Source organism: Athene noctua, chromosome 6 (genome assembly GCF_965140245.1).
Source record: "Athene noctua chromosome 6, bAthNoc1.hap1.1, whole genome shotgun sequence".
NCBI classification, from domain to species: Eukaryota; Metazoa; Chordata; class Aves; order Strigiformes; family Strigidae; genus Athene; species Athene noctua.
In genome coordinates this window covers 10,299,361-10,325,105 of record NC_134042.1, presented here as the reverse complement: position 1 = coordinate 10,325,105, position 25,745 = coordinate 10,299,361, and the positions used below count along the sequence as shown (strand labels likewise).

Sequence of the window (25,745 nt, the reverse complement as noted above, 5' to 3'; positions counted from 1 at the left end):
TGACAGCCATGCTCCAGAGGAATTGTGTTTTGGGAGCTGGGGTTTATGCTTTGAGAGGAAGCTGTGTCAAAACTCCCTCAGTCCCCAGATGGATGCTGGTGCATCTCGGGTCCTGCATGTAAGACTGTTCAGTCTGTGCATCCGAAGTGTAAAGAGGACACCTTGACCCCTTGGGAGGCTGCGCCAGGGGTACCTGTGCAGGATGACCCTGTGGGTGTGTGCTTGTTTCCACGCTGGCCCAGGAGTAACATCTCTTTCGAGTTTGTCTGGCAGGAGACCAAGACTCCAAGAGAGAGCGGGGCTATGTGCCTTGGAGGGCTCTGCCTGTTCTTCTCTGGAGGAGCAGCTGATGTCCTGTGTCTTGGCCAAGAACTAATATCATTGCCTCAATGACAGTCAGCTTCCTGGTTTGAGAAGCACCAATGGCACCTGCTGTATCTTTAAAGTTTGCTAAAGCAGTGCCACTCACCCCATCCAGGACTGTCACAGACAGCAACCGGGAGCAAGGTGGGCATCCAGGGAATACAAAAAGTTCTGTTCAGGCACAGAAGTGGCCCTGGGGCCAAAAAATACCGATGCTGTCCTGTCCACTTCTGTGGATGACAGCACTGTTTTCTGAGATAGCTTGCAAAGCTGGGGGAGGAGAGGCAGGGGAGAGAAACCTGCTGCTCAGGCTGGTGGGGAAGGGCAGCAGCGAAGAGCATTCACCCAAGATGCTCTCTGCAGTGTAGCTGGATGCGAGAGCGGCTCTGCCTGTCGTGGGGAGAGAGACCTGCAACTCCCCAATGCCTTTTTTTTCCCCTCCCTTGTGCTTGTGGAGCGTGTGTATAATTTTTTTTTTTTTTTTTTACTTCCCCTTGCTGTGCTTGTAGTCCTAGCAAGCTTCACCAGGGACAGGGTTTGCGCTAGGGCTGCCGGACCTGTTGCCAGCTGGGTTTTAGCTGCTACTGCTGCCGCCTCCAGGCGTGTCCCAACGGCGGGGGGGTCCGGCCCCTCGCCCTGGGCTGCTCCCCGCCCGCTCGGCCGGCCCGGCCCCTTCCCCCGGGCTTGGGGGAGACCCCGGCCGCCGCACCGGGGGCTCTGGGGCTGCTGCCGCCACCTGCGGCACATCTGGCGGGGGGCGCTTGCCCCTAGCTGCCGGCACAGCTGGGGGGCGCGGGGGGGAGGCTGTCGGCCCAGCTGCGGGCAAATCTGCGTTTCCCGTGCGGCTGGGGACGAGGTGCGGGGTGTCGCCTCCAGCTGCGGTCACATCTGTCCTGCAGCGCCCCCCGCTTCCCTCCCCCCCCCCCCAACCCTCCCCCCCCCGGCAGGTATGTCCCTCCCCGCCGGCACCGCCAGCATCCCCCTCCCTCCATCCCTCCTTCCCTGCCTCCCTCCCTCCCGCCCGCCCTCCGCCTGCATGGAGAGAGCCACAGAATGGCGGAGCGAGAGAAAGGAGCCGCATCCCCGCCCGCCTCCTCCCCCTTCCTGGGGCTGCACCTCGCCTCGCCTCCCAATTTCAGGTACCGGCCGCCCCCCCAACCCCTCACCTTTCCAGGACCCCCGCGGGGCTGCCCCTGCCCCCCCGCTCCAAGCAAAGCTCCCCATCTACTGCAGCCCCCCCCCGCCCCACACCGGGCCCCCGCCGCCTCCAGCGCGTCCCTTCGCCCCCCCCCACATCCCTCCAGCACCCCACCCCAGGCACCGCTGAGCCCCCCCCGCATACACCGCTCCAGCCCCCCATCGCTGCTCAGCCCGCCCACCCCATATGTTGCTTCAGCCCTGCCCCCCAACCCATGCTGGCCCTCACCCCATCTACCATCGCAGCCTCCACCAGCCCCCTGCTTGGCCCCGCGTCCCCCCCAACCCCCCTGCCCTCCTTACCTGTCTTATCTCCTCTTCAGCCACCTCTTCCTCACCAAAAAAAAGCTTCATCTCTTCCCCCCACCCCCGGGAAAGCCTTTTTCTAGCCCTTTCCTAGAAATCTCAGGTGCTCCCGCTTCCTTCCCACCCCTGTGAAACAGGAACCCCAAGCGAGAGGGTGGGAGAGTGCCAGGATTGATGCTCCTGGCAATTCCAAGCGCTCCCATCGATTTCGGATGCAGGGGCTGTCTCTGCTCCCAAACCCAACGAGGCTGCTCACAGGGACTTCCAATGGCACGGGCCAGGCCCGGGATGGCGGGAGGGGGGGGGCTTTGGAGCCTCCAGTGCCTCCCGAGGGCAGGTTTGGGATGGGGATGAGCTGGGGGGGGTAAGGGAGCTCTGCCTCTGCCCACGGGTTTGGTGCCCAGTGTTGTCCGCTTGCCAGCCGGGGCAGGCTCGTGGCTTCTGGCAGCCGTGTGCCATCGTCAGCCATTGCTCTCTGCTTGTCTCTGGCACCCAGGGGTGCTGCGGGGGAGCTGGCTGGGAAAGGGGGATCCGTACCGGCTGCTTTGTGTGGGGAGGTTTTGGGGAGGGAAAGGAGGGGCTGGCTCACACTTGGGGCCACAGCTATTACTTCTGGCAGGCCCCAGCCCCTGAGGCTCAAGGGCCAGCGGTTCCCTGCGAGGAAGCAGACAGGTGCCGCCGAGCTATGGGGGTGTTCAGGCAATTTACCCCTGAAGGGCTCCTCTGGTCCCAGAGCCCCTTTGCCGAGTGGCTCCGGGGCTTCAGCAGCCGCCTCCTATTGCAGCGCTGCCTGCAAGAGCTGCTGGGAGCTGTTGCAACATGGCTGGGTAAACCCTGCAAATCGAGCGATTAAATGCTGCCTCTGCAAACATCCACCATGGAGAAGGGGCTTGGCCACTGAGCCGGGGGCCGGAGGCTGAGCTGCTGAGCAGCTCCGGGACCGTGAGAGGGTCAGGCTCGCCACCCCCGGCCCTGTCCTGGATGCAGCGGCTGTCCCTGGGCACCCTCCCGCTCCCCAGCAAACAGCGATGCCCCGGGAGGGAGCATGAGGTGCTGCTTCTTGCAGTGCCTCAGACTTTTGGAAAGGGAGCCCAGCAGAAAGGGAAGAACTGACCTCCGTGAGGAGGCCATGCAGCTGGGCAGAAAGCTGGGAAGTTGAAGCAGGGGTGCGAGATCCCCAGGCACCGAGCTTGGGGTGTGAGCCTTGAAGTGGAATAAGATGCTGGTGACATCTTGGAGCCTAGGGCAGGGTCTGGCAGGCCAGAGGTGACACTGTGGTGGGGGGCAGTGTGTGAGGAGGGAGCCCTGCTTGTGAAGTGCTGGTGAGCTGGATTACGTGGCACAGCCTGGGTTGTGCCTGTCCCAGGTCCCGAGTCCCTGCCACGGGGGCTCAGCGAGGGGCCACCCCCTGTGGCCAAGCTGGAGCTGGAAATGATGAGCGTGGCTCAGGGTGAGGGCTCAGCCCAGGGCTGGCGGTGAGCTCCTGGGTGACCCTTGCCCTCTGCCCCAGCTTGCTGCCTGCAGGACAAGGCCTTTCAGCTTTTCTGCCCTCTGGTACGTTCACCTGCTGTTGAGCTCCCACAGCAGCAAAGTGCCAGTGAACAAGAGCATTAGGTGATCAGTTGGCTTGAATTGAGAGAGGACTTGGTCCTGGTCATCAAGCAGCCCGATGGGCTGGGGTCTGAAGCTCTGGAGAGGCCGGATCTGGCAGGTCCTCACTGCCGGTGATGGTTTGGTGGCATCTGAGCGGAGATGGGAGGAGCAGGATGGTGAGGTGAGCCCTCCTTTAGCCAGGAGGACCTCCAGAGGTGGCTGCTCATCATGACAAGAACAGCATCATTTTAGGAGACACCAAGAAAAAAGTTCTTCTCATCCAGCCTGCGCCCCACTTGGGGTCATTAACATCTTTCTCTGGGATGCCACGTTGCAGCTCCTTGCCCTGCCAAAAAGCTTTGCCAGTATTTCTGGACATGCTTTTCTGGAAGGGGAACTCCCCTTTCTGAGGCTGGGGGTCCTTCTGCCCAGTATAAGAGTGGCAGGGAGGGCTGGCACAACTGGGGTGCAGCTGGGCGCAGGGCCCCGCAACGCTCACTGTGCTGCCTGCCTCGCTGCCCCCAGGAGTGCACCTCTGATGTAGCTGGGACCTGGGAGGAGGTGTCAGTGACCAATCCCCTCTCTCTCCTTCTGGTTTCCCTAATGAAAGCAAAGAGCATTCACCTAGCTGCTGGGGCAGGAAGGCTCCCAGGGAAGGAAACCTTTAGGGAGTTATTTGCGTGGGTCAGGAGAGAGGGGGAACTATCCCGCTCCTTGGGGAGCCCTATGGGAAATCACAGCCCTTTTCTGTGCCATTGCTGGGGCCTCAAAAGGGGAGGAGGTCTCTGGGGGAAGGATACCGCTCCATCTCCTCGGGAAGTTCAAAGAAGCACCTTCAGGCTGAGGCAAGAATCAATTCTAGCACTATGGGTTGTTTTATGTGTCTGCTGTGCTCCTCTGGAGCCATTGGAAGAGCCTGTTTGGAGGCAATGAGCTGCGTGTCGGAGTGGGGCTACCTGTCTTCTTGTGAGGGGAGATGAAAGGGCTGTCTTCTGACGGAGAGGAGCCTTCTCTTGGGTTCAAATAAAAGACTCTTGGTGGTTCTTGTGATGGAAGAAAATACCCATGGCCAGCCAAATCTAGGACAGTACTTTTTTCCCCACTGATGCTGGTTACAGGATTTCCACACAGTGTGGCCTGGGAGTGGAGGATCAGAGTGTGGCCTGGGCAGCCGGGCTTGTTGGATCCCCAGCTCTATCTTGCCGTGTTGCCCCAGCCAAGTCCCCACACGGGAAATCCTGCACAGCGGCAGCGGGCTGGGGTAAGTCCCTTTTTCCCTGGCAGGGGATGGGATCAAGGGAGGTACAGCAGCCTGGCTTGATTATAAAGCTGTTATTAGGGCTGCGACCAAGCTGCTCCTCCTGTGGGCAGGTAACGACTGCCTCTGCTCACATACCCACACATGCTCCCGCACTCGCAGTTCCCTGGTGTCCTGAGTTTACTGGTTCTCTTGTGTTCAGCAGGCTGCCAACCTCCGGGTGCCTCTTGGCACATCCTTCAGGAGAGCAGCTGTAACCTCTGCGGGCACAGGGCTCTCCCACCCTCGCAGCCAGGGGGGCAACTCTGTGGTGGCACCTGTGCCTCTGCTGCTGCCACTGGCGAAGGAACTTGGCCAAAATTCCCCTTTAGGTCCTGCTCAGACTTTTACTGCCAATGATGGAGATGAGGGAAGTCAGAGCTGTTTCATTTTGCTGGTATTTTTAGCCTCTTTGAGAAGCAAAAGAGAAAGGCAGGGGTGTTTCCAGCACAGGAGGGAGGGGGGGGGGAGATAAACGGAAAGCCTTCCTTGTATCTCCTAGGAAGTCCTGGAGCATCCATATGAGAGGAGAAAAGGGCGGGTGTAATACAGAAATAGAGCTTGCTTTATTCATCGCATTAAGCAAGGAGGTTTTGAGCAGACGAGGTGCCTCCAGGCAGAGCTGATAGGGAAGATGGAGCCCTGGATACCGTTATCAAGGATCTGAGAGACAATGAACACAGTATCATGAGTGACATTCGCTGGTGGCATGGCACTGGTGGGGTGAGAGCCAGCAATGGGTCAGCTCAGCAGAGCAGTCCAGGCCACCCAGTGAACTGGACTCCTGCAAACATCACCCACCTTAACCTGAGCAGGGGTGAGGCCGGGTCCTAGGCAGCTGGTGATGCCAGCCAGGCTGGTGGGAGATGTGCTCATCACTCACAGTCCCTGGGCTGGGAGGGCTGAGGAGGGCTCCTGGGGTGGGTGCCAGCATGGGGTGGGAGGGCAGTGCTGTGATGGGTGGCAGTGGAGTGCTGCCCTGCTGGGTGCCAGTGCCACGTATGTGCAGCCAGTGAGGCAAGGGGATGCTCTGTCCCCATCTCGAAATCGGGGTGGGTGCCTCTTTCCCAGAGCTGTTTTGGCTCCATCCCGATGGGGCGAGGGAGGAATGGCTCCGCAGACGCTCATGGTCTGCAGCGTGCTGGTGGGCGGCAAGTGGGTCCGAGAGGCGTGGGGGTGATGGAGGATTATCTGAGGCCACTGTGCCAACGGCTTGTTGGCAATGCCTGGCAGCCCCTCCTGGGAAAGGCTTCTATTTCCTTCAGCAGCAGAAGAGGGGTGGGAGCTGGCAGAGCAGCTCACCAGGTATTTCTATGCCCCTTAACAGGGGTTCGAGGTTGGGGAAGCTCAGGAATGGCCCTGCCTGAGATGGAAGAGGAGTTGGGGGTTAGGTGGGGGCAGATGGGGAGCATCTCCCGGCACTGCACTGTGCTGCTGGGCTTGCCCTTTGGCGAAGGCACTCTTGCTTCCCTCTGCTCGGGGAATGTGGCTGGTCCCGCTGTGCTGGAAACACTCCGGCCTTTGCATCGCTGAGCGGCCCCGCTCTACCTGGCGAGAAGCCAGAAAGTTGCTCCCATCTCGCACAGGAAGGGAGCCCATCACTGCGGCGGGGCAGAGCCCCTCATCCTTGACTCAGCCAGCGATGCTGCAAGGGCAGGAGGAGGCTGGGTGGCACGGGCATCTGTGCCGGAGTAAGCAGATCCTCTCTGCTGCGGGTGCTGGGGAGCAGGCGCTGGAGCAGGACCAGGAGCCGGGCTGGCTGGCTGGCAGTGGAGGCAGTCAGCATCCCCAGCAGAGTGCAGGGACTTGGCACTGGCTCAGCTGGGGAGGTTATTTTTTTTTTTAATTTTTTTTTTCCCCTCCAGGACAGCTGATTCCATCTATTTTTAATGAGCTTCCCCAGGTTGCGCAGTGAGGAGACAGAGCAGCGCCGGCAGCCACAGACTGCGACGGGGCAGGCGGAGGGGCAGCGGGCACCCAGGGTCCGGCTGTCATCTCCCTCACTTCTTCTCGGCCCAGGCCCAGGGGGTCTCTTTTTTGGGGTGGGACCGTGTCCCCCAGGGAAGGGGGTCCTCCTCAATGCAGCTGCCCTTGAAAATGGAGTCAAGCACCGAGGAGGAGAGCTGGCTGGAAGATCAGTGGGAGAAATGGTAGGGGACCGGCTGGGCCTCGGGGCGGGGGGGCTGTCCCGCGGGCCCGCAGGGGGATGAGGGGCAGCCCCTTGCCCCTGGGCACATCTCCCTTCTCCTCGAGCGATGGTCACAGGACAGGAGCAAACTTGGCACCTAATCAAGTCTGAAGTTTTCCCGGCTGCTCAGGGAGCTGCGTGGCAGCTGGGTGCCAGAGCAACAAAGGCAGCTGGCCGCATCCTGCCGCGCACCAGCATCTGCAGGCAGGGCCAGTGCTGGACACCCGCGCAGTACCTCCCCATCCCCGAGGGCTCGGGCAGGGCTGCCTGTCCGCATCCCAGAGCGGGGGGTGCTTCCACCCACCCCAGCTGCTCCTGCAGAGCCAGGCAGCCCCTACCAGCCCCTCAGCAACGTTGTGCCTCTCGCTGAGACGCCCCATGGCGCCCGCTGCGCTCCCACACTGTGGCTAGTGGGGGCCCTGAGCATTAGCGGGTGGTGATGTCCCACCCTGGAGACCCGTGTAACCGGAGAAGAAATCAATTTCTGCTTTGAAGGCTCATCATGAGCCTCCTGCTCTGCGTTCCCCACCTCCCACGGGCAGCATCAGGAGATGGGGGGTTGGGGGGGGTCCAGACACCCCACCCTGTGCTGAAGGTTGTGTCCCTGCCCCCCCAGTGCATCTTGCAGGGGCTACTCCCATGGGCAGAGTCATTCCTGGCCATCTTCACCCCACGAGCCCACCACTGGCAGGGTCCTCGGAAACGTGGAGGCGAGATGTTGCTTCCTCCACAGGCTTCTCCTGCTCCTTCTCCCTCTCTGGGGGCTGGGACAAAGGAGGTGTTACCCCTCCATGGCGCTGGCTTGGTGCCACTGCCGGGGGCGAGGGGAGCCCCGAGGTGTGCAAGCGATGCTTAAAGCATGGGTGGGAGCTCTGCAGGTCAGTGAGGGCCAAGCCAGAGAGGGGTGACGAGCTCAGCATGGTGCTTTCACCCCATCATCTCCCAGTCTGAGGAGCTGGAAGCAAATGGAAGTGGTGGCACACAAAGCAGGGCCTGTGACCACTATGGACAAAACTCGTGGTGTTACTGTAAAAGCAAAAATGAAGACAAAAAAATGTTAGCAAGATGTTTTGGCTTACAGTGGGGCTGAGTTGGTTGGCAGAGGACTTTCAAGCTGGGCTCTTTTATTTACCCCCGTGGTAATGAATGAGAGGAGCATTGCAGTACCACCACAGAGAAATGTTTTAATGCACAGAAGCCAGGAGCGCCTTGCTGTCCCCCTGGGGATGCAAGCAAGTACACGAGGAACCCGCTTGGCAGCACGTTTCCAGCCACTAAAAGGATATCTCTGTAAACTTCTTGAAGGGGTGTAATGAGCCTGTGGGGCTGACAGCCCTAAGGGACCACTGAGGCCATGCAGACGGGCTCCACAGCACCAATGGTTGTGGGGATGCTCGCAGTCCCCTCAGGGAGTGATTCTGGCACAGAGGGAAATCACTGCCCTCTCTTACTGCAAGGCACCTGAGCTGGAACACCCCTCCCAGCTGCGGCTCAGGGGCTGGTTGTGCCACGGCCGGTGGGTTTGTGGTGCTTGCAAGGTCTGTGGGTCTTGATGTGAACACCCATCCCAGTGGGTCCATCCTCCCGCTGTGCCCTTGCCAGGACCCCAGCCCGTCCCCTCCCTGTAACCTGGGTCTTTGCCCTCCTGGGTGTCTGTGCCCAGCTGGGACAACCCCGGAGCCTCCCCGGGATGGTGGGAGCTGAACGTTCTGGGACAGGGCTGTCTGTCCCATGCTCTCCCAACCTGAACATCCCTGCTGCCTTTGGTCAGGCAGGGGCTGGTTTAGAGCACACTCCTCCTGCCTCCCCACAGCCACACACCATGCCAAGCCCAGCCATTCGGTGGGGACAGACTGATCCCCTCTGAAAGGAGCCCCCTTCCCAGTCTTCCTTCCCAGGAAAGATTGGGAGAGCCTCTCGTGGGGCAGGTGGTGCTGCTCCCTGCCCGCAGGCAGCATGTTGCCCTGCGCCCTCCTGCCTGCTGCCTGTGCAGTGGGTAATCACGCCATCTCCACTCCCTACAGGCTCACCCACGACATCAGCCTCGAGGAGTTTGAGGATGAAGACCTCTCTGAGATCACCGATGAGTGCGGAATCAGCCTGCACTGCAAGGAGAGCCTGGCCACCCGGGTAAGCACGATGGGGATGGGGACAGGGATGGGCAGAGCATGCCAGTGGGGCTGGAGGGACTATCAGCTCCCATGCAGGACCACCAGCTCCCCAGGCTAGTGATGCTTCCTCAGAGTGCCCATTGCCATGACCCCAATCCCCTCTGCTCAGCAGTGTCCTCTCCTCACCACAGCACAGAGCAAACCCTTCCTGAGCCAGCCAAACCCAAGAAACAAAAAAGCATCTCAAAGCCGGTGCCTTTTGGTTCCCACTGTGCTGGGTTTGAGTTTGTTCCTCAGGGATGAGCCTAAGGGTTTGGGCATGACAGGGGGCATTGTCACCCATATGAGCGGGGCACACGATGAGCATCCTTGGGAAGCGAGGACACGTGCGAGGTGCCACCAAAGGTCCCACTCGGGCTGTGCCTCCTGCCCCCAACGTGCATCTCTGGGCCTGGAGGTGCATCTAGGCTTGCAGGGCGAGAGCTCTCCTCTGCTTGTTGAAAGAACAACCCAAGTTGTTCCTTCTGGTTTGCTAGCTGCCTTTAGCAAGAGCTGTCCTCAGGCGTCTAGGAGGCAGGAGAACTGGAGGCTGGTGAGGCAGGGATGGAGGAGGTGGCTCTGACCCCAGCAGGCAGCAGGTGAAATAAAAATGGGATCTGTGAAGCCTGTGCAGAAGCTGCAGGTGGGTTTCCCATCCACCCTAAGCACCCTAGGCCACACTGCAGAGACCCCGAGGGGGTTCACACCACTATTTGAACTGCCTGAGAAGGCCACGGGGGGCAGAAACATGGAGATAAACTGAGAATTAACATTGGATTTGGAAATACACAGGGATTCTGCATCTTGCCAATGTGTTTCATGCTAAGGGGGTGCAAATGCTGGGGGAGCAACCAAATGGTTTGAGAATTGTTTCACCCCTCAGGAGATATATTTCCTCTGCAAAACTGATAAAGACCCAGCAAGGAGGGGAAAGGCAGAGGAGTTTGTCGCAGATTTAAAATTAGACAGTGAATTTGTGGTATTGGGAATCCCATGTTGAAGGCAGGAGGGCAGAGGCACACCTCATCTCTGGGAGGTAAAGGTGTCCTGCTGTGCTCCCTGGTCTAATTCGGGACCTTCCCAGCAGAAATTCTCATGCTCCTGGAGATGGGGCTGCTGCTCCACATCTCTGCTCTGGCCCAGCCTCCTCCTGCCCCAGGATGTTATGGCCGGGGAAGGATACGGAGGGCCTGGGCTTGTGGGATGTGTTGGCTGAAGGAAGGAGGGATAATGCTGGAGGCAAAACCAAAGGCAAACCTGGAGGTGAGTGTCCATGAGGGCACAGCTGCAGTGAGGGCAGGGCATCGGGAAGATCCTTCTGCGATAGGTGAGGCAGGCAGGGGCTGTGGGTGCATTGCTGGATGCTTCCCATTAACTGTCCCAATTCTCCGCTGCTGGCAGCACCACTGGGCTCTTAGGACAGGATTTCTTTTTTCTTTATGGACTGCCAGCCCTTGGCTGAGGTTTGACAGGGAGGGTAAGGGTGGGGGGACACTTGCAGCTCAACTGCTGCAGCCTTTCCTTGAGGGTGAGGAAAAATAGACTGTTTTGTCCATTTAAAATAGTGTACTGAGGGGTTTCTGCATCTCTGAGCTGTGATGCAGAGACCTGACCTTTGGGAGAGGGCTGGTTCAGGCTCCAGCAGGGAGCCCCGCACCTTCCCCGGGGACGGCGTGGAGCTGCTTTACACAAACGCCCCGGTGCAACGAGAGTCTGCTGGGGTGGAAGGGGGATGTGAGGCTGCCCCCGTGGAAGCAATGAGCTATTCATAAACACAGCAAAGGAAGAAGCCTACCACACTCAGAAAAAAAAAATGCCTGCTAAAAATATGTCCAAATGGTTTATACGGGACACGGAGGATTGCCCGAGGAGCAGAACCAAAAGCAGTGACAGCAACGGCGGTGAGAGGGGCTTTTCAGTCCCAGACGTCAAAGGCGAGAGCCAGGGAGCTTTCCAACCCGACTGCCGACCAGAACAAGCTCAGGGCGATGGGGTTGCAGGATCTGCCTGATGGAAGCAGCCAGGCCCAGAGGGAGCGGCTTGGCCGGGTCTGTGCACAGCGCGGGGACCAGCAAATCAGTAATGACCCGCGGCCGACATCAGCCAGCTAATTGCATCACGTGGGGATGGCTGGCTTGGCAAGTCAGTCCGACACCGGGGCCAGGGCCGGAGGGGCCCTGCCCGTGGTGAGCTCCCAGTGCCGGTGCCGCAGAGGACCCATGGTATGTAAGATGGAGGGTTGGCCCCAGTTGCCCCTGCAATGCCAGGTGAAAGACCAGCAATGGAGCAAGGGGTGTGGGGTGAAGGCAAGCTGCCAGCTCGATGGATCACACTGGAGCAGAGAGCCAGGGGGAAGGGGGAAATGCAGGCTCTGGGGAGCGCGGTGAGCCGCGGGGCTGGGGAAATCCAGCTGCTCTGAGCTTCCCGACCTGGTGGTGAGGCTCTGGAGAGATGGGCAGGCACAGTAGCCCAGCAGTGAGCAGGAAAGCACCGGGAAGGAGTGAGGGGACAAACCCTGCTGGAGGCCTGGGAAGGCAGCTGCTGGATGAGGACAACCAGTGACCTTGGCGAGGTGGGGGCGGTCCAGGCAGAGATGCTCAGCAGCAAAACCCCATGGCAGGAAAGGGCAGCCTGTGCAGAGGTCAACACCCAAACAGAGGTGGGGTTTGGGGGTTTTTTTGGTCCTGGAAAAACAAATATGACTTCATCGTGGACTATTTTAGCAGATTTCCAGAAATAGTGGCTTAGACACACAGAAACAGCAAGGAGGCGTAGACTGATGTTTGTGCAAGAGAGAACTATCCACCTCCTGGACAGGAGACCATGTGCTAAGAATGAGGAATAATCCCAAGCGTGGCTGCAAAACCCTTTAATTTCAACAAGAAAACCCGGGTGAATGAAAACCAGGAGCAAAGCGAGGGGTGGGCTGAGGTGAGGGCTCTGTGGAGGAGCAGGGCTGCCTTTAGAGCTGTTGAACAGCAGGGCTGGAAGCCGGCTGGGGAGGAGAGATGTCACCCCTGCCTCGCAAATGGCAGCGGTCAGGCACATTGAGAGGGACAGTTGCAACAGAAGGACCAGGCCTTTTGGTTTGGGTTTGGCCTTGGTTTGGTAGCTTGGTTGGCGGGATGACGATCGCTGGTTTCAGCAAGATGGATCCCAGCAAACAGCCAGGCTGCAGTTAATAAGACTTGGTGTCTCATCTGTATTCCAAGAGCTGCAGAAAATGGTTAATGCAAGAATAAAAAAAAAAAAAAGAAAGAAAGAACCTTCTTGGAAATACTTGAGAGCACAAGAATGAGTGTCCAAAGGAAAAGAGCTGATACAGGATACAAGGCTGTGCTGAGCCTTTGTGGTCTGCATGAAAAGGCTTGAACTGGCCATAAAGATACAGATATGTGGAGTAAAACACCAAAACACTTTGTTTTTTCAGCATAATAAGACTGCTGGAAATGCCGGGCTTCCTCTTGATGTTCACCGTCACTGATCCGGCGTGCCGCTGGCAGCAGCCGCCCACAGAAAGCCAGCGGGACCCGTGCAAAGGGGGAAGCGGCTGCCACGAGCTGGCCATCCCGCTGAGCTGAGGGCTGGCGGGGAGCCGGCTGCGGGGCCTGGAGCAAAGGATACAGCAGCAAGGTGGCTGCTTACTCCAGGCACCTTTTCAAAGGCTGTGCCGTGAAGCCACCTCTGTGATCCATCAGCAGCTGCGGCTGCGCCAGGCTGGCGGCAGAGAGGCTTCTCCCGGCGCTTTGAAGCCGGGAGCAAAGCAGTCCCAGCCGGGTGGTAGGGAGAAGGGACACGATTGTCCCCTCTGCTCGGCAGGTACCCCTTGCTTCCCCATGCTCATAAAATGCTTTCCCGAGCCGGAGGTTTTGTCACTCCTCCTCTGACAGGGAAGGCTGCAGGAGTAGGGGAGCAGGGAAGAGCCTTTTGCTTGCTTGACCACAGTGGGTAGGGACCAGGGTCACTCAAGCAACATCTTGCGTATCACCCTGCTCCTCTTGCAAGAGCCTTTTATTCCTAGGAAAGCACACAGCATCCATCCCTTACTGGGGTCGGCAGCAGCCCCCACTCTGGTGGTTCCCCTGGCTAGACTGGTGCTCCCAGGGGTGCTTCCAGAGGTGCTCCCAGCACCCACAATTGCAGCAGGGCTCACACTGCTCCGGCCGCCCCCCAGGGCCCATGGACCACAGCGTTGGGACCATCAGAGACCAGCTGCCGGGCACTGGGACTTTTTGCCATTGGGACAGCACCGTGCGGGTTGGAGGTAGCATCAGCAGCATGCCAGCATCACAGCCACCCCAGGGACAGCTCTGTAATGGAGGCGTGAGCCTCCCCGTAACTCCATCAGGGTCCAGGTGTGTATCTTGTGTACATCCCACCACAAGATTTAGGCACTGGTACTGCTCTCCCACATGCCCTAATTTCTTCCACAGACTGAAGGGACTTCAGGAAGTCACCTCACCATCACATCTGTGCTGAGGCATGAGCATACTCAAGCTGGCCTTAGGTGACATTAACTTGTTCCTAGAGGGCTCCCAAGGCAGCCTGTTCTGGTGGGGTAGTGTCCTTCCAGTTAGAAAGGCTTCCCATCATTTAGTCTGTGCCCTTGCTTTGCAGATCACCACAGGTCCCACTCAGATGGTAAGGTGATCTATTGCTGTGTGGTTTCAAAATCACTTTTAGTGCTATTTAGGCCATTAATAAGTACCTGCAGTGGCTGTAGTTTCCTCCTAGCTATTGTACCTGGAATGGTGCATCCCTCCTAGGGTGCACTTTTCTTCAGAACAGGTACTGGTTTGCTTTTCTGCATCCTTCTGGGACTTCCCCTCCTCTGTGAGTTTTCTGAGTGATTGTTACAGCTACAGGATTACTGAGGGCAGCGTCATTAGCAGTCTAGGTTGAATGCCACCAGCTGACTCGAATACATGTATCTTGGCTAGGTATAATCTATTTAGCTGGCATTTCCCTCCATTTTTTTTCCTGTGCCTTGATTTCCTTGTTAAAATCCATGTGACTTGCCACAGGCAACTGGTGCCACGGAAACGCAGAACTTGTTGTATGAAGGCTAGCATTAAAAACAAGGGAGTTAAATGTTTAAAGCCTCCAGAGGACGAGTTTTGGCGGCAGTGCTCCTCCAGATGCTCAGCCGGTACCTGCCAGGACTGCAGCAGGGACATGGGGGTGAAATGGCCCCTATGAGAGGGTTTGTACAGAGCCTGCAGCAAGCAGAGCCCTGCCTGTGCTGGCTTTAGTCTGACAGTTTAGAAGCTGGTAGCAGTGAGAGCTCTCGGAGGAGCTGCTAGAGCTTCTGGGGCTGTTTCTTCTCCCACGGCTCAAGGGACATCCTCCGTGCAGCTGGAGATATGGATAGCATCAGCACCAAAAAAAACGTCCTTCACCTCTGCCTGCTGATGAGCTTTCGAGTCATCACAAACAGCTGATAACTTGGGGAATTCAACTCACTAATGCCAAGTCACAGCCTTTATTGCTGGCTGCAGCAACCTCTGCATGTGCAAGCTACAATTACTGCAAGGAAGGTGGCGTGGGAAGGAAACCACTGACCTTTAAACACCTGCAGCCGCGGGCAGACACCAGTGCCTCCTCGCCCAGCAACACGGTCATGAGGAGTGCGGTGGCTCAGCACTGGGCCCCAGCCCAGCTGGTGCGATGGTGGCCACCTCGCAGGCCATGGTGGCCACCCCGCTCTGAGAGGGAAGGGTGCAAGGGGAAAGTGGGCCTGGCCCCAGCCAGAGCACAGCCACCACCAGTGGATGACTGGAGAGCTCATGCCAGACTACCAGCTTGTCGGGCGTCCCTTCTGCACGTCTCCAAGTCCCGAGGCATGCAAACGCAGGGTGTATGAGAAGAGGCTTGTTCAAGATGAGGAGGCCAAGGCAGGTGTAACTGCCATCCCTGGCTGCCTCATGGGCATTACAGGGGAGAAGGAGCCTGACCCCTCTCAGAGGCGCATAGTGAAAATTTCAACCCCAGAGAGAGAAAAAGTAGTAGTAGTGCAGCACTGGTGCCAGTGCCCAACGTGGCGGTGGGTTCTCCATCTCTGAGGATATTCAGGTGTGATGGGTAAGGCCCTGAGACCTGCTCCAGGCAGCGGTTGGACCAAACCTCCAACCACAATGATTGTGCGTTTGTCTGAGTCCCAGCTGAAAGAACAGCAATGAAGAAAGGGCAAGGCTGCCTCCCTTCTTGGGAGGAAGAATCAAAGGGCAGCCCAGGCTGAAGGGGCCTCGAAAGATCACCTGGCCAAACCTTTTGTGGGAAAGGGAGCCTAGATGAGATTCTCTAGCAGCCTGTCCAGTCGCGTCTTGAAAACCTCCAGCGATGGGGACTCCCCCACGTCCCTGGGGAGGCAGTTCTGCTGAATGACTGTTCTCGCTGCAAAAAATGCCCTTGTTCTGTCGAGAGGAAGCCCGGGCGTGCGCGTTTGTGCCCTTCGTGGGGAATGCGTTGTTCACATGTACCTACAGGCACCTGCCGGGGGGGGTGGGGGGGTGTGCCCCACCATCCGGGGGGTATCGCCGGCCGAGCAGGGAGGGGGGCTCCCCGGCCGCGGGAATAGCATCCTGCCCCTTTAAAAGGACGAGGCCGCCGGCTGCCCAGGCGGCTGCACCAGCCCCCCCCCGCCCCCCCCGCCGGCTTCCTTCCCCCCCTGTTCCCTTCCCCGGCCCCGGCGGGAGGCGCGGCGGCTGCTGGCCCGCCCGCCCGCCCTCCCGGTGGCCTGATCGCGGCCGCTAATCCCGGCAGGGCCATGTGAGCCGGCCGGGCGGCGGGGCCCGGGCGGCGGGCGGCGGGGAGGCCAGCCGGCTGCAGGCGGAGATGCTCCAGCTCGACCTCATCGACGCGGCGGGGGAGGCGCCGGCCGAGGAGCAGACGGCGCCCGAGCCGCTGCAGAAAGACCCCCCGGCCGGGACCACGGATGTGTACAGGCCGAAGCGACCCACAACTCTTAACCTCTTCCCGCAGGTGCCTCGCAGCCAGGTGAGGAGGGGACGGGGGGGCTTGGCGCGAGCGGAGGTGCAGGGGAGGAGGAGGAGGCGGAGGAGGAGGGATGCTCCCGCCGCCGGGGGCTTTTGTCTCGGAGGGATGGAGGGAGGGATGGATGGCGGGGAGAGGCTCGGCTCCCCCTCCCCGCGATGCCCGGCGGGGCAGCCGCCGCCCCCCGCACCCGCCGGGGGTCCGTCCCCGCCGCCGCCCGCATCCCCAAGCCGGGTCCAGCGCAGGCTCGGCCGCTGCTGCAGAGCCGGAGGGAGCGGTCAGCGGGCCCGGGGGACACACATGGGGACGTGCTCATGCCCTGCCAGGCTGCCCCCTCGCACCGCCGAGCCCCCCCACTGGGCACTGCGCTCGGCGGGAAGGTGGGCAGAGGGGGCTTAGGAGCCGGGGGGGGTCCTTCTTCCATCCCTGCTGACCCGCTGGGGGGGGAGCAGGCCAGGATGGGGCATCAGTGTAGCAGGACCGAGCTGTGCCCCCAGCAGAGCCCGTGGGGCCTGGCAGAGAGCCGTGGGGCAGGGGCAAGGTGGGAGCGGGGAAGGGACCCCACCAGGATGGAGAGCAAACGAGACATGGCACAGCGAACGCATGAATGAGCCATCGCGGGACGGGGCACCACGCCACCCAGGGCTGGCACCGCTAGCCCACGGCTGGCTGGGCTCCAGCTGCCCCAGGTCAGGGCAGGATGGTGACACTGAGTGCCCTGTGCCCGGTGGTGGGGACTCGGCGACCTCTGCTCCTGAGCAGCGGCGCCCAGCAAAAGCATCATTAATGTCAGCACCCCGTGCAAAATCCGAGAGACAGAACAGCAACGCCCAAAATGGTGGCTGGGAGGATGAGGGGGTTGTGTTGTCTCCGTCACGCTTGGATTTTATACAAGGTTTTGGATGGTTTTCCCCGCCCCACGCAGCCGTGGGGTTGCTGTCGTGCCCGGGGCGGGCAGCGTTTCGGTGCCCTGCATGCTGACCCTCTGAGCGGTGGCCGCAGTCCCTTTGCTCCGTTTGCAAACTTCACAAACCCATGCAAGGTGCGTGACGTGCGGGGCTATTTTTGCCAGCCTCCTGCGTTCGGCCGTGCCTTCTGCCAAGTAGGAGGATTTTCATTGCGGTGACGTTAAGCCGAGGAGCGTGAAACGAGAGGCAGGTGTCCCTGTGGGTGACAGATGGGGAGTAGTCGGAGCTGGGTGTCACCAGCCCAGCACCAGCAGCTGATGCCAGCTCTCTGCCTGAGGCCACGGGTGGGAGGAGGAGGAGGAGGAGGAGGAGGAAGGCACACAGCCAGGATGGGCGCCCTCGGGGCAGCTGGCACGGGGGACAAAGGCAGCAGGGCTGGGGAGGAGGAGGGAGGGGAGCCCCACTGAGCATAATGGACAAGGGGACAGTGGCAGCCTTGTCCCACCCTGTGCGGGGACCCGGAGGAGCAAGTGGCACGTGGCAGCCACATCCAGCTGGGGGAACGGGGGACAGCAGAGCCCCCCTCCAGTCCCAGCCAGTGCCCAGAGGTGGCAGCAGGCCTGCAGAGAGGGGTGAAGGGGGGAGTTTTCATAGACGGTGGGCTGGGGAGGGGGAGCTGACGGTCCCCTCGCAGCAGGATGGTGAATGCTGTGGGGCCGCACCGGAGACACGGGTATGGCCCAAACTGAGGAGGGGCGAATGGGAGGTGGGGGCTTTGCCAGAGCGGGCAGCAGGAGCCCAGAGGCAATGGGGGTGGGTGCACAGGGCTGCGGCATGGCTGTGGAGAGCATGTTGGTGGCATCTCGTGAGAGGCAGAAGCGCCGCAGGCAGGCTGGTTGTAAGGTGCTTGGGGTGCCTGTTCCGGATGCTTGCCTCTGGCCAAGGGCAGTTTTTCCCTGCCCGCATGTGGTGCCCCGAGGAGGGGACAGGGTGCAGAGCGTCCCTTGGTCATCGGCCTGAGAGATCCTCCTCCACCTGTGCCAGACCCTCCTGGCCCCTCCTGGCCTGCCCAGCTCCTGCCTCCTGCAGGTGGTTAGAAGAGGGATGGTGGCCAGCCAGGTCACCGGGCTGCCCTACAGTGCCTGCAGACCTCTCGCACTGGGGTGTGCAGGGGCAGGGCACTGTCCTGCCCTCTTCTCCAGCTTCTCTTTGCGGGGCCAGGAGCTGGTTTGGTGACAACTTGGTTGCTGCTGGGCAATCTGTTATCATCATCCCAGTCAGGTGGGCTGGAGATGGTGAGAGGAACATCCCCAGCTTCTCAGGAGAAAAAGAAGCAGGCGCTGGGACTGACTAAGTTAATCCTCTAAGACCTTGTGACTGTCTGGGTGGGCTCAGTGGGCTCTGCCTGTTGTGTTGCTGCCTCCCATCCTGGTCCAGGCAGCCAGGCTGGCTCGTGTGCTGGCCCCGTGGCACTTTGCACGCAGAGGCCGTCTCTGCAGCAGCTTGCCTGGCCCGCGTCCCGGCTCGTCATGTCCCTGGGAAAGGCAAGCGGGGACGCACCGTTATTTGCCTTGGCACAGGAGGGGCTTGCAGAGGCCATGCTGGGAGGTCACTGAAGCCCCAGGCAGGGGTCTCTCCCCTCCCCGTGCTGAGGCAGGGATCTGGCAGCCATGGTTCAGCAGCCTGTGACTCGGTGGCCTTTCAAGGCAAAGACTTGCTTCATGTTGATGGGGAAGCAAAGCAAGGATGGGGCAGGTCCTGCGCGGCGGGTAATAGCTGCAGGCTGGCGATAAGGCCGTGAGAAAATCCAGGGAGTCCCAGCGGGGCTTAGTACTTGAGCAAAAATTAACGGTGTGGAAAATATCACCGCTGCAGCTGGAGGAGAAACACCCGGTGCCCTGCAGGAGGGGCTGAGGGTGGGCAGCCAGGGAGAATTTGGAGGTGGAGTAGAGGATGGGCACCAGGGTTGGGACTGCAGCAGGGGGAGTGTCATGCCCTGCTGAGGCAGGCAGGGAGGGCTTGTCCCCCATCTGCAGGAGGGTCCTTGTTAGAGAGGACCTAGTGGCCTTGGTCCCTGAGTCTCGCAGTGGGGCTGAGCGTGCGTTCCCCTGTTCACACACACGCATGTGTGGTTTGAAGGTGGGCAGGGCAAGAGGGATGGGAGCAAAGCATGAGGGCTCCAGGTGGGTTTGGGTCTTGAGTTTTTTGGCTTGGGAGTGTCCAGCCATGGGCTCTTGCAGCCAAGTCACCCCAGGGTGGATGAGTGCCACCATCCCAGCCAGGCCGTCTGCCTCCCGGCTGGCTCCTTGCCCGCCCTGCTTTGGCCACCACGCCAGCTCTCACAGCAGCAGCGTGGCGAGATGTGGGGCTGGCGGGGGGGTCCCCGAGCACTGTGTGCCCAGGCGAGGGGGGAGCCGAGCGGGGTGCTGCGGATCCGGGGAGGGATGGGTGCCACTGCCACCACTGCGCCACACGCTGTTTACTGTTTGGGCTACAAGGCAGCTTTGTTCTTCTCCTCAGGACACTCTGAATAACAACTCTCTGGGGAAAAAGCACAGTTGGCAGGAGCGGGTGTCCCGGTCATCGTCCCCTCTGAAAACGGGTGAGTTCTTGGCCTGTTGGCCAGGGGCAGCTACTTGCACCCTTTTGTGGCTCTTGGGAGCCTGGGAAAAGTGTCGGAGCAGGAGGTTGGGGAAAACATCCCACATGGATGCAGGGTGCATGGTCATCTTGAGTCTGGGTGGCATCCCCAGCCACCTTCCCTGACAGGGAGCATCAGCCTCTGCAGGGCTGTCAACGCTGCTCTCCTTCCCCTCCAGGTGAGCAGACCCCTCCCCACGACCACGTTTGCCTGAGTGATGAGGTCAATCACCAAAACAGCACAACCTCCACCAAAGACCGGGGCACATCCACGGAGAGCCCGTGCCGGCGCACAGCGGCCACCCAGATGGCACCCGCCTGCGTCGCCTCATCTCGGCCACCTGAGAAGCACCAGGCCACCAGCCGGCCCCCACCGCACGGTGCCAGCGTAGTGGTGGTAACAACGAGGGGCCCCGAGGCCCACCGGGACCGCATCCGCTACCAGACGGACGTGAGGCTGGAAGCCACGGAGGAGATCTACCTGACGCCTGTGCAGAAGAACTCAGACCCCCTGGAGACCGACAAGCCCTTCCTGTCTCAGTCCAGTGAGAACCGCATGTCCATCAGCTCCGACATCGACACCTCCGGGTATTCGGCCCTGGCAGGGAAAACCAACCCCTCCATCAGTGAGGAGGATGAGGTGCTGGACTACATGTCCTCTCCCGACAAGACGAACCTGCCCAGGGCCTCCTGCGGTGGCGGGAGCGGTGGCTGCCGGCCAGGGCACAGCCTTCAGAGAGCCTCCGTGAGTTCGGATACCAGCGCCCTCTCCTACGACTCGGTCAAATACACACTGGTGGTGGACGAGAACGTGCAGCTGGAGCTGGTCAGCCTCAAGCAGTGCTACTCAGGCTACAGCGACGAGAGCGACTCGGCCACCGTCTACGACAACTGCGTCTCCTCGCCCTACGAGTCAGCCATCGGCGAGGAGTATGAGGAGGATGCGCTGAAGCGTGACTCGGTCTGCCTCTCCGAGGACTCCACCCCCGAGGCAGACATCCACTTCTCCAAGAAGTTCCTCAATGTCTTCATGAGTGGCCGGGCGCGCTCCTCCAGTGAGTGCTGGGCGATGGGGGGAGGTGGGCTGGTGGCTGCCTGCCCGGGCAGCCCTGCCTGTCCCTGGTACGAGGCTGAGGGCACGCTCAGGAGATGGGAAGCCACCGGCAGACATGAGCCCCAGCTCTGCTTTGCTGCAGCATGTGGCTTTGTCCCTGGTGGTCAGGAAGGCATGGGAGGGCTTGGAAAAGCCTTGTGACTTGCAGGCGGAGGTGTTTCAGGCTGCTTTTTTGGCTAGCCCAAGGTATGGCCATGCTGAGGAGGAGGCTGAGTGGTCTCACAGGGGGACAGCATCCTTCCTGGAGGGCCACCCTCCTCCCCAAGCCTGGAGGAGCACCAGGGCTGGTGGCATGCCCCAGCAGGCAGGGTTTCCCACAGTGTGGCTGGTGCCACAGTGCTGGTGACACCAGGTGACACAGCTGCGTGGGTTGGCGCAGGGAGGTCGTGGTCCCAGCAGGGACCACTGGCCACCAGTGCAGCATCTCTAGCCGTGCCTTCCTCTCCTGTGGCACCGCATGGCTTTGTCTTGGCTGAGCCATCCTCCAGGAGCCTCACCATGTCCTTCCCTTGGCTGTGGTGCTGACCCCGCAACGCTGAGGCGTCCTCCTCTGCCTTCGTCCCCAGGTGCCGAGTCCTTCGGGTTGTTCTCCTGCGTGATCAACGGGGAGGAGCAGGAGCAGACCCACCGTGCTGTCTTTAGGTGAGCTTGCAGGCACGAGCGGTGTCCCCAGCCTCTCAAGGAGGAAAGGTGGTGCTGCCCTCCCACCCCAGTGTTTCCAGGCCCGTAGCTCATGCCCTGCTCAGGAGCAACATCTGCCCCGTCTGGTGCAGGGGCAAGCCGGGACCTCTGGGGAGCAGCATGGGTGGTGCCATATGGGATACCCTTGCCATAGGTGCCAGGGTGCTGTTGTATTTTGAGCCTAAACCGGCTCTGATGCTTTATTTAGCATCTAATTAGACCTGCCAGGGTGCTGCCTGCCTGGGCTGCTGGTGGGTTTTGTGTTGCCCCAGCAGGCCACCACCGCTGAGAAGGCCACCAGTACTGCTGGCCAGCCAGGTGCTAGTGCCTCTCTACCCAGGTTTGTGCCTCGCCATGCGGATGAGCTGGAGCTGGAGGTGGACGATCCTTTGCTGGTGGAGGTGCAGGCAGAAGACTACTGGTATGAGGCCTACAACATGCGGACGGGCGACCGGGGCATTTTTCCTGCCTACTATGCTATCGAAGTCACCAAGGACCCAGACCATGTAACAGGTACCGATCCTCTGCACGCAGCATGCTGCCGTCCCCCATCTTGCGTCCACCTCCTCTGCGCTGAGCGGAGGCTGGAGCTGAGCAGGGGGATGGAGGGAGGACCAAGCCGGGCACCCAGCAGGGAATGATGGGCAGCTTCTGGTGGGATGCTGTGACCTGGTACCTGGTGTTGCTTTTCTTGGAAATGAAGCTTTTTGTGGGCAGGGAAACATGCAGGGGTGGGAATATGGAGAGGGGAGGTGGAGCTCAGCCCACATGCCTGGTCATCTGAGATGATCCCCACTGCCTGCTCTCTCTTCCAGCTCTGGCCAAGAGCAGTGACTGGGTGGACCAGTTTCGGGTGAAGTTCCTTGGCTCGGTGCAGGTTCCCTATCACAAGGGCAATGATGTGCTGTGCGCGGCCATGCAGAAGGTATTGTCCCACCCCATCCCTGGGAGCAGGCAGGCCTGCTCCTCTTGGCAGCAGGGCAGAGCCTCGTTGGGGAAGGGAAGGGGTGAGCCATCATCACTGCTCACGAGCTCCAGAGTTTGCCTCTCTGTCTTCTCCCCCAGATTGCCACCACACGTCGCCTCACTGTGCACTTTAACCCACCCTCCAGCTGCGTCCTGGAGATCAGCGTGCGTGGGGTCAAGATCGCTGTGAAAGCTGACGACTCCAAGGAGCACAGCAAGGTAGTGCCCCGCTCCATGCTCATCTCGTTCCTTCCCTGGTACTGCTCTGAGCTGGCTGGTGCACTCTGTGCTACAGGTTGCGTTTGCATATGAAAACTGGGGGCCTCCACCCCACGTCTACGGGTGTTGGAAACACCATCAGTGGGGTTGTAGGGTCACCATCAGGGACCCCTGTGCCTCACAGGGTCCCAGCTTTGAGCCACGCCACTGGCTGTTGCCCTCGCAGCTGCCAAGCGCATCGCTGCACTGGGATGCTGCGAGCTGAGCCACACTGGTAATCTGTCAGCTGCTCCTAAACCTTTCTGCTACTATTTTGAGTGGTGTCCTCCAAATCTGCCCTGTAATCTCTTTAGCTGGCTGGGGTAGGCTGCTGATTAGCGTTCTGCGTAAGTAGCCTAGCAAAGCACGGTGAGATGCTGGGCAGAGGCAAGCGAGGGCTTTGCAGCAGGCTGTTGGGAAACCTCCCCTACAGCTGGGGATGGGAGTACTTCATGGCTTGGAATGCTGTGACAGGGCTGGGCTTGGGTTTCTACAAGTCTTGCCTGCATTTAGAGGATGCCATCCACTTAGCTGTGCTTTATACTCCTATAAATAAGTTCTCGTTTCTGGCTGGGACCCTTTGAACAGCCGGGCTTGAATGACCTATTTAGTTCTAAGTTACACATTCACCTTCTATCTGCTGGTATTTCTGAGAGCCTTTTTTGGCAAGGGAGAAGGGCTCTGTGTGCTGAGTGAACAGCAGCACTGACTCTAGCTTGAGTACAGCCTGACTCCAGGGAAACACTGCAGAAGCTGCTGGGGGTAGAGGTTGCTGGGGTAGGAGCCAGCAGGGCTGCCTGGAGGAGCACCCTGTGTGCAGGTGTTTGGGGCCATCCTGAAACTGCTGCTGGTAGCAGCTCAGGATCGGGCTCCAATTCATTTCACTTGCTTGGTCCAAGTGCATATTTCTAGGGGCCAGAGACCAGCGGCCCCACAGGGTGATAGGGAGGAAAGCTTTGACAGTTTGTCTCTCTTTTCCTCCAGGTAAACAAGTGTAGCCATTTTTTCCAGCTGAAGAACATTTCCTTTTGTGGGTACCATCCAAAGAACAACAAGTGAGTAGTAGGGAGGTGCGGCGCAGCTCTCAACTGTAACAGCTCATCACGGAGGCTTTGCTGCCTTCCCGCTCCCTGGGGGCAGCATAACCGGGGCTGGGAAGGGAAAGGGAGGTTCCCCAGCACCCCAGTCCTGAGAGCTCCCCTTCCCCTGTGAGCCCAGTGCTGCAGCTTCATGCAAAAGCAGCCTTTAGACGGGACTTCATCCCAGCTCTGGGCATGGGCCGTGGCAGCTGGTGGCTGCTAAGGTTTGGGAGTGGTGCAGGTCCCAAACCCCTATGCTCAAGGGTTGGGCACACCTTGGGGCTGCTGGGGGTGCCTGCTTGTCTGCTGGGCCAGTCACGTCCACTCTCTCTGCCCTCAGATATTTTGGGTTCATCACCAAGCACCCTGCTGACCACAGATTTGCCTGTCATGTCTTTGTCTCGGAGGAGTCCACGAAGCCACTGGCAGAGTCTGTAGGGTGAGTTGTGGCTGGGCTTGCTCGCGAAGGGCGGGAGGAGCGAGGCAGCCAGGCTGAGTCCTGCCATCTCCTCATACGTGGGGGGCTTGGACCTGGCCCCAAGGCTGGCCCTCTTCCCTCAAGTGAGAGTCTTGGGGTAAGAGCCAGGGCTGGCAGGGCTATGGGCAGCATATTCCTGACAGCACTGGAACAAGTCCCAGTGCAAGGCTTTGCAGGCAGATGGCTGAAAGTCATGCGCTGTGCAGGGGACGAGAGCAAGGATGGAGACCCTGTGGCTCTGAGGGCAGCTCTGGGTGCTAATGCAGGAGGGGCCAGGGGCTGGAGGGTCAAAGTGGCCGCAGGGTAGGGAGCAAGGGTGAGAAGAGAAGCGTGGCTCTGTAAATGCCTCGTGGGGAGGACGCTGCTCAGCTTTGCCTGGTGCTGTGTTGCAGGAGGGCTTTTCAGCAATTCTACAAGGAGTATGTGGAGTATACGTGCCCCACGGAGGACATCTACCTGGAGTAGGGGCTGGCACTGGCACCTCCTGCACAGCCAGGGCTGCAGTCTGGCCCCTTCCCCGTGTCGTGCATGGACAAGAGCTGCTTTGAGCCTGAAGGAGGAGCGGGCCCGGGGCAGGGCTCCCCGGGGCACGGAGCGCCGCCCCTTTTCGTGACTCCCCTTCCTCGGGCTGGGGGGGACGGGAGGGGGGAGGGCTGGACAAATTGTGTTTATTGTACAAAATACTCTTAGTTTATTCTATTTGGAGAAGCACCGCTGGGTGCCCTGCCTGTGAGCGGTGGAGGGGTGGGCAGCAGCGTGCTCGGGCCCTTTCCTGCTGCAGGCTCGGGTGACAGCATCTCCTCGTGACCGTGGCCCAGCTTCCCGTCACATCCCTCTGGGGTGACTTTTAATGCAGTGGCAGAGTCGGACTCTTGCAGTATGAAGACACAGCAGCTACAGCAAACAAGACCCATGATGTGCTGGCTCCTGCCTGGGAGATGGGCTTGCCCTGGGCAGGCATCGCCTCTCTGCCAGGCCTGGGGGACAAGGCTGCTGGGCAGGGATGACAGAGGGACCCCCACTCTCCTCTGCCAGAGCCAGTGCCAGGATGAGCTGAGACAGCTCACCCCTGCCTCTGCCCCCATCCCTGTCTCTCCCCTCTTGAATCTGTGCTCTGGGGACAGAGAAAAATTTCCCCCCCATACCTCCCTGCAGTAACTACACCCTCGGGAGGGGGCCCTTTCTCTGCCCCTTTCCCCCTCTTCCCCTAGCTGCAGAGGCAGTGGCAGGGCTGGGCTACCCCAGAGCAGTGGGGCTCAGCCCCTGGGCCGAGCTGGGTGCCTGCCAGAAGCAGGGCAGGGAAGGGCTAAAGCCTGCAGGGAGCCCTGCGAAGCACCAGGGAGGTAGAAGAGCTCTCCCGCTCCCTGCAGCCAGCGGTCTCTGTGCTTCAGCTGGATCTGCTGTGATGGCAGCAACTATTAAATATGATGGTTCATGGAGCACGGCTGCTGTGCTGTTTGTGTCCCACCGCAGCGGGTTTAGATCCTGACTACTACCTTCCCTTGGGACCCCAAGAGGAGCTGGAGCTCATCTG

General features: G+C 60.1%; 1 protein-coding gene across 3 annotated transcripts; it reads left to right on the top strand.

Moving 5' to 3' along the window:
• The first annotated feature begins 1,395 nt into the window (after positions 1 to 1,395).
• Positions 1,396 to 25,650, top strand: MAPK8IP1 (mitogen-activated protein kinase 8 interacting protein 1). 3 transcript variants are annotated; one of them, XM_074909528.1, is made up of 13 exons: positions 1,396 to 1,502; positions 8,969 to 9,074; positions 13,423 to 13,432; positions 15,876 to 16,090; positions 19,516 to 19,597; positions 19,815 to 20,690; positions 21,316 to 21,391; positions 21,771 to 21,943; positions 22,246 to 22,355; positions 22,496 to 22,615; positions 23,639 to 23,709; positions 24,074 to 24,172; positions 24,604 to 25,650. In XM_074909528.1, exons 1-13 carry the CDS (start codon positions 1,417 to 1,419, stop codon positions 24,674 to 24,676), a joined length of 2,097 nt encoding a protein of 698 aa, XP_074765629.1. In that variant the 5' UTR covers positions 1,396 to 1,416; the 3' UTR covers positions 24,677 to 25,650. The 3 variants fall into 3 exon arrangements, with proteins under 3 accessions (XP_074765629.1, XP_074765626.1, XP_074765627.1); XM_074909525.1 differs by lacking the exon at positions 13,423 to 13,432 and having other exon boundaries at positions 15,857 to 16,090; XM_074909526.1 differs by lacking the exons at positions 1,396 to 1,502; positions 13,423 to 13,432 and adding an exon at positions 6,713 to 6,906 and having other exon boundaries at positions 15,857 to 16,090.
• The last annotated feature ends 95 nt before the right edge of the window (positions 25,651 to 25,745 follow it).